Consider the following 12,088-nt stretch of genomic DNA (forward strand, 5'->3'; position numbering starts at 1 on the left):
TTAATTTCATTATGCGCTGCCAAAATTCTGGATAGAATTACACATAGATGCGAAGTGTTTGAAATTCTTACCACAGTTCTTGATCAGAAAGTTGACTACTCTATATAGCAATTCATCAGATGAAAAGAAATTGTGTTGCACCTATGTCTTCCAAAATGTGGGTACTTCAATGTATAATGAGTGAGAAATTAGGCCAGGTATTTGCAAAATGCATGGAAGGTTCTCCTTCATCCTGCTGCTAACCTGGAGAATACCTGCTGCCATGACTGACACTTGGCAGGCTAGAAAGCTCTCAACAGGTTTTTACCATCCTAGCAAGATTCCTATTTTCCAGGTTGATTTTATTTTATGTGGCATTTATTCATTTTTGTGTATCTCCCGTAATGCAGATGCAACTTTATTTTGAGTGCTGGTCCTTCTAAAGGATCAGCAGGGCATTACTGTTGGAATGAAACACCAAGCTGACCTTATTTTCCACCTTGTCAAAGCTATTCTTTTCAATTTGCCTCACACTTCTGAATGGAAAACCTGATGACTAAGCTTAATAGATTCTGAAGCCAACAGAAGCCACCCCAGCGTATCCTATATGAACCAGGTGTGTATTTCATTTATCAGAAAGAAGAAAATTCTTGCATCATGGAGAAATTTTCACATGGAAACTTAAAGATTATAGAGCAAAAGGAAGACTTTTTAGTCATTGTGCCTGTTACCATGATGAAACTTTCACCAAAAAAATGACACTTTACAAAATAATGCATTCAGAGGTAACAAAATACTTTGTTCATTATTTCTTCGTCTTTAAAAATACTGCCAACACCAGGTGCTTTTCCTGGGGCCTTAACTCCTGGGAAAAGATATAAGGGAGCATGAGAAGGGGGTGATTTCCAGTGCCTCTTTGGCAGGTAACAGGGGCAGGCACTGTCAGCATGGGTCCTATTAACACCAGGGTCTGGAAAGCTCAAGCAAACTCCTGACTATAAAGGAGCTGTTCTGCCTCCTCAAGAAGAAACTGGTGCAGTCCTTTAAATCACAAAGGTGAAGTTTCTTTAAAAGATAAATTCAAATTGAGGAAAACTCCAGCATCAAATCCCACAAACTGTACCACCTCAGACACTCTCAGACACAGAGTGGGAGAGTGTCTTCCCTTCCCTACCCCATGGTGCAGTCTGATCCTTGGGTGGTCAATAACTAAGGAATGTTCCAGCAACAGAAAAGAGGTATTTATGCATTAAAACCCTTATTAACATCGTATATGGAAGTAGCAAGGAGAATCCAGGATGCCTCGTGGGTTTACAGAGTTCAGAGAGGTGGGATCTGGAGCTGAATGCTTTGTGTGTGGCATTTGGATGGCAGCTGTAGGGAGAATGCATTAAAGAGGAGAGCCAGAGGAAAAGGCATACTGGGAGTTTCATGGATAGACCAGAGTTACAAGGAAAAGGAGAGAGAAGGTTTCACACAGGTGATCACACAGACACAAGGGGGATGGGGAAGGAAAGGACTGCTGTGGTATTCCCCCACAGGCCAAACAATCAGAGGCAGACAAATGTAATTACTTTCTTTAATCTCAAGACTTCTGGGGGTCTGACTCATTCCTTCTGAACACTTGAGGGAGGTGATACTTTAAAGTGCAATCTAGCTTGGAGGAATGACTATGTAAAAATAGCACCTTCCTAACCCTACATATTTGCTCCGTGCATGTATTCAGTCACGTCTGCTAGCTAGTAACAAATGGCATTCTGACTGCTCTTAATTCTCCCAGCCTTGCAGAACTAAACAGAGGGATAAGTGTGGATTCAGTGTCACCCTAGACAATACACCTGAACTCTTGAAGCATCTTCCAAGTGCCTGGGGGGGATAAAAGGTCAGTGGGGAAAGACAGGGGCTATCAATGAATGATTGGTGAGAGTCTCACTGCAAAAGTCTGGGAGAAATATGCAGAAAATTTGACTAATGCCCTAGTCCAAATTTCAAACTAAAGGGGCTGCCTAAAAGCAGGGGCTGCCTTTTCCTTATAGTTGTGTCGTTCTTAATGCTGTGTTGCTCCTCAAGAGAGAGAAATAATTAAATAAACATGCAATTTTAACATCAAAGTTCTTTTATCTAATATTTGAAATTAGGAATCTGCATTATTATGGATATTGAGGAACTCTCCCCCACCTCCCAGCAGTTTTTCTTGCTACTGGAACATTCCAAGGCTGTGTCTTTGTTTTATCATCTGCATCACTGTCATTCTGATAAAAAGACTGCAGAAACTCTGCTCACTGGGGATACTGCAGTCACCAAGCCTGCTGAATATCTGCAGTAGGCAAGTCACTGACTAAAATACTTACCATAAAAGGCAGTCTGCAAGGATCATACTGTGAGACCACAGATCAGCACCACCCGTTCTGCTTAATATCTAAGACATCAGACTTTGTCAAAACCTGTACCCCCACCTTTTTCAAACCACTCAGTGCAGGACTACCTGCCTTTCTACACTGTTTAATATTTCATTCAGCCTTAAAAGACTTGTGGGGTGAAGCTTCTGATAACTCCTTTGGGAGACGATGGTATAGTGTTAAAAATCCTCAGTTAGGAAATGTTTCCTGATATCCAGCCTAGATTTCTCATTTTCATCTGATTAATTCTAGTTACCCCACTGAGTTTATGCCCATCAAACACCTGCAGCCTGATATGATGTGTCTTGCTTTTAATTGACATTTAGACCTTCCATATATATCTGTATATAGCTCTTTAATCTTTTAATTTCACTCTCTCTCACTGGAGACACATTTTAGTGTGCTAAGGTAGTTTTGCATTTTTCTTGCAGCAAAGCCAATGATTATTGTATTTTGAACTAAAATGCATGAAAGCAAACTGTGACAAGATTACAGGCTTATTTAAAAACAAATTCCATTTCTCAGTCTTCAGTCTGAAACCAAATACTCTACTAATCACATGCTTTGAGTTATAATCTACTTACTGTGTACCAAGCTTCTTGTATTTACTAATTGAGAAAGCATCAATGGTGAGTGCATTCAGTATTATGGCTGGATATAAAATGTATTTCTCAAAGCACTGTAGCCACACATAAAGCCTTTCAAACCACATCAAATGAGCAGCATCTGAAATGGAAATTCAGATAACAGATCCTGTCATCAAATCATCAGCATTTTTTGCACTGGAGTACCATAGAAGACACGAGTTAACTCACGTTAATGAATAGAGTCAACCAACTAATTTATGAAACAATGGAATTCATAATTCTTTGGCAATAGAGAAATAATTTTGTTCTCTGAGTTTAGAAAGTATCTGTTTTGCTGCTTATAATTGCACTCCTGAGACACATTCAGAAACAATAAAAGACAGTACCTGCTAGATGGTAGTTTTTACATCATCCAATTATTTAGTCAGTACATTAAATAGTACTCTCAGTGGATGTAATGACCCCAGAGAGGCCCTCTCCAGCTCTGGCACTGACCTGATGAATCACCTAGGAAACCTCATTTGAACTCTGTGCCTCTTCTTCCCTATCTTATAGTAGCAAAACACTCTTCCTTGGAATGTAAATTATCATTGACCTCACTGATAAATGAAACACCCCTTGAGATCTAAATACTGAAGAAATATCAGGAGCTAGAAACTGTCATAGATGTTTCCCAAAACACTAAAACAGACACTGTAAGAAGTATCTGCCAGGATCACACCTCACATAATTCCTCTCTAAGGAACAGCTTTTTTTTTCTTTGCAGTAGACTTTTCTAGCAATACCACAGTGCTTAATATGGGTATTGAACAAGAACTGAATGCTCCATGCAATTCAGCTCCTATGAGAACCTGGGTGAACTGAGTGCAGAAACCCTTGTGCACAGGCAAAAACAATGCCTTTTTTCCTCAAAGTTCAGCTAGACAGGGTTATTGGAAAAACAGTGAACACAAAAAGGCAGAACTTGGTATTAACTCAGAAATAAAAATGCCAGCTACTGAATCTCCAATAATCATCCCTGCGAAATGAAAACAATTCTATGTAGAGACCCTTCTCTTCCATACACACCTTTTCAATGACAGACACAAAAGACATGCTGAATCAATGGATTTCTATTGAAATCCAGGCACAGTGGTATATTGAATAGGCTAAGAGAAAGATCTAAACCAAATCCTTCTAAATTAGGTTGAAGTCCTGCTTTGCCTGTACCTTAAGCTAAGACAATGCTCTTGCAAAAATCCCTCTTCAGAAAATATAAACAACTTCTGTTTCTTGCTAGAGCATAAAAATATTTCCTCTACATGAAGGCCACCTCCTAAGAGTTCATACACACAGCAAAATGTCCATTTTGGAACCTAGTTGCCCTTCCCCATTCCTCCCTCCTCCTCCTGAGCTCAAGAACTTCTGCCCTGTCCAAAGCTGAGCTCTGTATAGGAACTCAGTAAAGAGACAAGCATATCACACAGACCAAACAGAAGGTAGGTGCAGGAGCAGAGAGAGGTCTGTTCAGACAATGGAGACAGAAAAAAGAGCTCACATTCAGAAGGGGCCCCAGGAAAAGACATGAATGATTTGAAAATGGCTTACACAAACCTGTGGGGTATAAAAGCAGTAGTGGGGAGGAAGGAGAAGAAAAAATAGCCTAGTATGTCAGGGTTTCTTTCTCATTTAGTCCTGCACTAGTTTCTACACATCTATATACCATAAGCTCATACATCTTGACCTAAGCCTTTCATCCTGCAGCCAGCCAAGACAATGACAAGCAATAACTGAGTTATCTCACAGGGACAGCACAAGAACTGGTCTGATAATTGCTATTCTACAGAACACCTTAAAGGCTGAGAAGCTCATCCAAAGTCTGTGCAACAAATGCCAGTTGTTTGTCTAATCGTAAGTAGTCATTTGTCTTTCAATAGCACTCGTCTTGTAAAAAAAAAAAAAAAAAAATTAGAATTAAAATCTATGCAGTAAAAACTCCTCACAGACATCCTATTTTATATACTCGTCCTTTCATTGTCCGCATCTGACAACTATGGGGTACTACTGTCCTTTTTACAAGTTTCTCTTTCCATACATAGAGGGAACATTTTAAAGTTTAGTTCCTACATTTTTATTACAGGACAAAAGAAAGAAGACAGCCCGTCAGACATATCTATCAAAGGGATTACCTTTTCCACAGTCTGTCTCATCTCAGACATGATAAAAAACCTCTGCAGCAGCCTAAGGGACTGAAATATATATATATATAATTTCTTTTTTTTTTTTTTTTACTCCTGTTTTCTAACACAGAACACCAGCTACATTGCAATAATACTTAGACCCCAAAGTACAGGAATGTGCCATATATAAATAAGGACTGCAAAAGAAGAAAAAAAAGCCTGTTCCCTACAGTGGGTAGCATGAGAAATGCAGCTGGATCTCAGAAGGAAACCCAGCTGTGGAAGTAAGTGCAGCAGGTCTCTACCTTCAACCTTTTCAAATGCTGAGTCACTGCATTGAGGAAAACAATGGTTTTTGACAAATGAAGACAGATTTAATCAGAACAAGCCAAAGAAATCCTACAGAGGTCTTTTATGATTAAGTGCTGAAACAAACAGTGCAAGTTGGGTGTTTATCAGGTTATTAGAGACAGGAAGTCCTGGACACTCTTTTCAGCTGGGCATGGTGGTTAATAATATTTATATTTCTATTACACCTTCCTTGGCATTTTGCAGTAAAAGTTAAAAGGCAACCTTCAATCAAGTCTCCTGGGTACTTTTTTCATACCCAACCCTTGTTTGGAAAGTAATTATTTTGAAAGACAATTTTTTTAAAATAAAAAAGATTTAAATCCTAATGTATGGTTTTCCAGAGAGTGATCTGAACTCTTTTGCGGTCTAGTTGAAGACAGACTGAAGTCCTTCAACAGACTGTTCTGCAAATGCTGTCTTCAAACACTTCAGAAACATATACTGAGAATTATTAAGGCGTGGGATCCATCAAGGAATGACAAGCAAGCTTTTGGCTGGTAGCAAAGGCAAAAAGAGAGCTGGGGTGGAAGGGGGAAGCTTTACTTCTCAAAGCACACCACCTGCTTCAGAAATAACTCTATCAGAACAGGAAATCAGATCTCCACGTACTAAAATATTGACTGATATTCACATGCACCAAGGCACCACCTGCTGAAGCCAGCAGACATCAGCAAGAACAGATCTTACAGAAAATTTAAGTTCTTTTCAATTGTAATGTTTCTCTAAAAGTGTTACAATTGAAACTAAAACACTTAAATTGCGCTACATTTGCTGATATGTCAGAAAGTAGAAAAAATATGCCTCGATTTCATCAATCTTTTAAGTTTTTAAATTATGTAGAATGCCAATGTATTAGGCATGAACTATACGGTGTCAAGCAACACAGCAAGTTACAGTGCTGTAATGTAAAACAAAAGGCAAATCAGACAGTGGCTCATGAAAGATCCCATAGAGGCTGTGAAATGATTAAGGGACAGGAACATTTAACATATGAGGAGAAACAGAGAGCTGGGATTGCTTAACTTTGAGAAGAAAAAGCCTCGGGGGTCATCTTATGAATGCCTGTTTGGCAGCATCTTGGGGGTATAAATACCTGATGGGGGAAAGTAAAGTTGATGGAGCCACTCTGTTGTCAGAGATAGGACATAAGAAATGGGCACAAATTGAAAATCCATTTCCAGAAAAAAGTATTACCAAAACAAATAAACCACCAAAACCCACAAAAGCAAAAATGCAGAAAAAAACAAACAAACAAAACAAAAAAAAAACCCCAAACACCACAGTTTGAAGCAACCCTTCTTACTGTAAGGATGACTGAATGCTATTACAGATTGTCCAGGAAGTTTTAAGAGTCTCTGCGCCTGAAAATATTAAAAACTGGACACAGCCCTGAGCAACCTGCTCTAGCTGACCCTGCTCTGAGCAGGGGCATCAGACTAGACAATCTGCAGATGTGTCTGCCTGGCCTCAACCCATCTGGGCAGTGGCCTGAGAAGACAACTACAGGTTCACAGATCTGCTGGCGGTGCAGTGGAAAAATTAATATGACCAGATATATGTGCTACTCAAAAGTAAAAGGATCATTTATTCTCCCAGCTCTGTTACTTCTGGATTTTTTTTATTTTTTTGTTCTTCAAACCAAGGCAAGCTGGAAGTCATTGCACCCACTGTTTAGAAAAGACTGTCTTACAAACCTCTCACTTCCCGTTGCTGATGTTCTTTGCTTTTGAGTATGGGGTGGGAGATCCACAGCCAGGGATGATGCTTGCGGAGCTGAGGAAGGATGTAATGTGTTACAAATCCCACTGTCCACGCTAAAGCAAACAGCACAATGCTGAGAAATGGCTGGCCAAAGCAGAAAAAAAGGAAACATAGTCATAATTTACATACAACATTTTTTGACATATATACATATTTATATATTTCAAACATTTTTAACAGTTTCCATAAATGTATTTTTCTGCAATTGATTTTTATTCCTATGTTCAAATTCTTGACGCTAGGTGAATATGGATTTTGACATATGTGCTTTGCACACACATAATTAACCAACTTTTTCCACCATGACTGGAGAAAAAAAGGTAACATGTCATGTTTATTCATTCTGCCTTCTGGGTTCCATATCATAAGAGCTGTATAAGAAAAGAGATGTCAAACAAGTAATACTGAAATTAATACAAACATCCAGAAACTAACTGCTTTGCAGATATAACAGTGTTATCATGATCACTAAATGCATTTTAACTAACTTCTCTTTCCATAGCATCAATTCTTTCCAGTTAAAGCACCCAGTGGTTTTGCATAAAAGACATAATACCTTAGGGGGAGAAAAAAAAGCTAGATACACACCCTTAGTGACAGAAACACAGTACTGGCACTGACAGCAAATGACAGAACAGCAGCTGCTGTGCAGACAATGAGATCCGATTTCAAGATTTCTTTCTGTGAAAATAATTATTTTACACACAATTAGTAAGGCAGCACTATTTTAACCAAAGTAATTACTCTGTTCTCAATTACTTACACTCTGCATTGCAATAAGGCTAATCAGCATTCCCTAATACAAAAGTATTTTCTCCACTCTGCTTTGGGAAATTCTCTCTCCACACTCCAGGTCTGTTGAAATAATCACATTTAAATTCTTCATGCCTAATTTTGAATTATGTTTTTAAATAACAGAGTTATAATATTGAGAAATGAAAGCAATACATTTTAATACTGAATCTGATTCTGCTTGAGGAATATAACTCTTTTCCATTACGGCCTTCTTATTTTTGGGAATCAAAATTCTGGTTCCATTTCCAATTTTTAAGAACTAATATTTCTTATTCCTTTTCTCTTGCATTACTGAAAAAAGTCGTGCTTTTCCGTAATGTCTTCTAAGACACAACATTAATACATTTACTGTGTTCTAAAGTGACATGTCCCATTTCCTGATTTTCTCTATTGGAAGTCAAATTGCAGCAAGATTTTGTGGATTTTAGACAAGGCTTTTTTCCAGCGTCATTGAATGATAATGAAAGGACACATCTGCCTTTATGCAAAGATCTGTGACCGTGGTAGGAGTAACTTTGTTTCTAAAGATTGGAAATATCACTGTCTTTACAGTACATTTTTCTTGCGATTAAAATGTCATTCTCAGTAAACAAATAAACAAGATAGCTTGTGATCTGTGAGGTCTTCTGAATTGTACTTCAGAGGTCACCTAAATGCTTTTGTGAGTAAATGAAAATCTTGTCTTAGATTTATGAGAAGGGCATTTAGGTTCAGCACTCAATTCTGCTGCTAAGTTACCAAATGAGAAACTATCTGTAGCTCTTGGTTTAGAAGCTGACTTATGCTTTAATTCAAAGATACCTAGAAACAACATGTGAAAAGCAACACTTTTGTTAGAACCAGAGGTTCATCTGACTTCCTGGTGGTGCTATCTAGGTAAGCTTAATGAATCTCATCAGAGAAAAAGAAAGAAAACTAAAATAATGATGGTAGGGCAAACCTACGAATAAAGGAGATAAAAAAGAAAGCAAGCAGAACATGCGAAGAACAGAAGGGTTGTGAATTACCAGGGAAGCTGGTAGCAACCTCTATATTTAGGCTGCCTATCACTCCCTGTTATGAAAGATGCTTCTCAGTAAAAGGTCACCTGCATCAGCACTTCCACTTACTGCAGCAGCCCTTTGAAATGCAGCAGGACTAAAAAGCCTTCAGGCTCTGAAAGTACTTTTGCTTTGTCCCAGGAAACTCCAAGACGGCTTAGCTGAAATCTCAAGCAACCACCAGGGTCTTTGCCCTCCCCAGGCTGCTCAGGAGCACGTACATGTCTCCAGGAAGGTGGTGCTCCCTCCACTCTGAGAGCCATCCTGCTCTGGACAGCCCTGTACTCTGCATGGGCTACATGTGCTGTGATGGTGTGGGAGCAGAGCCAGGTCTTAGGAACTCCTCCTGACTATCTTTTCAAAGCACAGCCCTGCTAGCCTTGCTCCTTGGCTGCCAGGTTCAACAGAAGAGCCACAACATGAGGGAGCTCATAGGAAAAGCCTTCTCTTCCCTGACTAAACCTTGGCTCCCTGCCTGTCCCCACAGGTCTTCTCTGTTCAGTTCTCTCACAGCTTCCTCTCACTAGCAAGTAGCAGAACTGAAAAAACATGGGCTAATAAAAATGAATAACTGAATTATTACCAATCTATGCGATGGAAATGATTTTTTAAGCTTTCCAGATATTTTTAAAGATGTTGCGGACAAAAATCTATGTAAAACAGCAGTATCTGAGAAAATTAGGCAGTGCCAAATTTCTATAGCACTATTTCAGCCCCTTTGTGAATACACAGCATGGAAAGTCTTGATCAAGTATCATTTTCTGCACAGCTGTATTCAACTACTCAGTAATCTAAAACAACCTTCTAAGAACAACAAACACACTCCAATCACATTCACAAGCTCTTCTGAACAACCCAAAAGGCTTACCATTAAAATGGCTGATTTCTCTCATAATCAGATGGCTGAAGAAGCTGACACTTTAAAAACCATGTAAAATATTAAGAATTTAGCTGTAAAATCAGCAGAGGTGATAACGATGCACATTTTGGGGAGAGGTGCCATCCTAACTTTCCATTCCAGGCCAGATCACCAAAGAGAATCTTTTCAAACATTACATTCAGAAGAGAACACATTACACAAATTATATTGCACAGGACTTGTATTTCCTATCTTTCCTTTTGCAATTGCTCTTTTAACAGTGTCTCATCACTTTTGACAATGCTATACAGAAAAAGGCCCATGTTTTTAAGGAAATTATTATTATTCAGATATTCAACCCCAAATTTGACAATTGCTGGTTATTTCTGGCAATATTGAATGTGTTTAAAGTATCATATATGCCCAGGCTTGTCCTTCTGTCCTTGCACTGAACTGTTTCAAAATATAAATATACTGCACAGCTGTGTGGCACAATGGTCCACACAGCAGCTCCCTCTTGATGTGGCCAATGCTTTCAAGCTTCCCACAAAATTCAGGCTTTTCTCCCTCTAAAACAAAGCCGAGCAGTGCTTGCTTCTGTTCTGTGTCACTGCACAGGGGACAGGGTCCCCCAGGAAATGACAGTGATCTCTCTGGCTGAGAGGGACTCACAGCTACTCTCCAGGAGAAAACCTTGGGTATCTACCTGCTGGGAGTGGATCTGTGGCTCCTGGCCTTCCTGTGGAAGGCAGCTAGCTCCTGAAAACCATGTGCCTACCTTAGACCCAACTGCCTAAAGCAGGATTTTGGATATCGTTCCCAAGGCCAGGAACTTCTGAGCTGAGTACTGAATAGCTCTATAGCATCACACTTCAGCCCTTCACTGCAATTGGTCCAAAAATGTAAAAATTAAGCTCTATTTACAGTTCAGATCTCTCCAGTGAGAGACACTCACTGTTATAATTTGGGCTAAAAGCCATTTTACACTCTCTATTTTATACTCAAGGGGAAAAAAAAAAAGTAACCCCAAACCAACATTGATGTGTTGGAGATTTCACAAGCAGAATATATTAGAATGGCACTTTTTTTTTGCTTTAATTATTATCACAGAATAATAGAATTGTTTATGTGGAAAAGATCTTTAAAATCATCAAGTCCAACCATTATTTTCAATTAGATTTTTGGAGCTTTGTATGAATCCTTTTATTAGCTATCTAAATGGTTGTTCTAAAGACTAGGAAGGAACCTTGAGTTTGAATGTAACACATTATCATCCTCAGGCCACTGCTTCATCTAGTAATCAGCCATGTGGATGCCTACAGAAATTAATTATAATGGTAGGAAGCTCCATTCTCAAAGTTGAATGGTCAATTATCAATCACAGCTGCTTCATAATTCAGGCTTCCAAAGCTGGCAATTCTTACACAGCTATTCAAGGAACAGAAAAGGGTAAAAGTCATGCAATCAAACATTAGAGATGCTGTATTTATTACTCCTAACATCAATGCAAAGCCATCCAGAAAACAACACATTAATTTTCAATATTAACCTTGTTTGCCTTCAGCTGCTTGAGAAGGAGATTTGGTTCAGTATGCCTCTGGCTTTCTGATTAAAATGGGTCTTATTTAAATGGTGTTTGTAGACCACATGTCACCAAGGCAAGGCTGGCTTGTGTTGCATCCTGCCGTCTCTTGCCACTGACAGGAGTTAGGAATACTCTCCTCACAGGGAAGCACTTCAAGAAAAAATGAGCTGCCATCATGAAATCTCTTCCGAATACTGATCTATTGTTTCACCCAGCTGCTGAACAGTTTGAAGATCCCCTTACAAAACTTCTGGAAATTATTTTAAATTGGCTTTGAAGAGTCAGCCGAGTCCTACATCCTAAACATGACTGTTATTGCTGAAGCAAGTCAGCAGGGACTATGGCTTGATTGTGCTCCTGGATTCAATGCACGTGCATTTTCTCCTGCCTCAGTTCTTCCCTACTTGCCCTATTAGCACTACATTGGTGAGATAGCAGTGGGAGTCTCCTTGGTGTTTAACTGAGACAGAGGTACCAGGTGACACAGGGGTTGGACAAAGAGCCCACATTCACCAGAAATTGCTCTCTCTCTCTCTTCAGCTAATTTCTTCCAAATTAGCACTGCTAATTGTA

At 39.2% G+C, this 12,088-nt stretch overlaps 1 protein-coding gene across 1 annotated transcript in view; it reads right to left on the minus strand.

Annotated features, from left to right (window-relative positions):
- Positions 1-12,088, minus strand: part of PCNX2 (pecanex 2) — a 151,677-nt gene that overhangs the window by 73,199 nt on the left and 66,390 nt on the right. Inside the window, exons 18-20 of the mRNA XM_059841608.1 lie at positions 7,825-7,917; positions 7,170-7,320; positions 2,963-3,104 (exon numbers count right to left, since the gene is read on the minus strand). Coding sequence (XP_059697591.1) covers positions 2,963-3,104; positions 7,170-7,320; positions 7,825-7,917 — 386 coding nt within the window. The remainder of the gene's footprint in view (positions 1-2,962; positions 3,105-7,169; positions 7,321-7,824; positions 7,918-12,088) is intronic.

This window comes from Haemorhous mexicanus, chromosome 3 (genome assembly GCF_027477595.1).
Source record: "Haemorhous mexicanus isolate bHaeMex1 chromosome 3, bHaeMex1.pri, whole genome shotgun sequence".
In the NCBI taxonomy this organism is placed as follows: Eukaryota; Metazoa; Chordata; class Aves; order Passeriformes; family Fringillidae; genus Haemorhous; species Haemorhous mexicanus.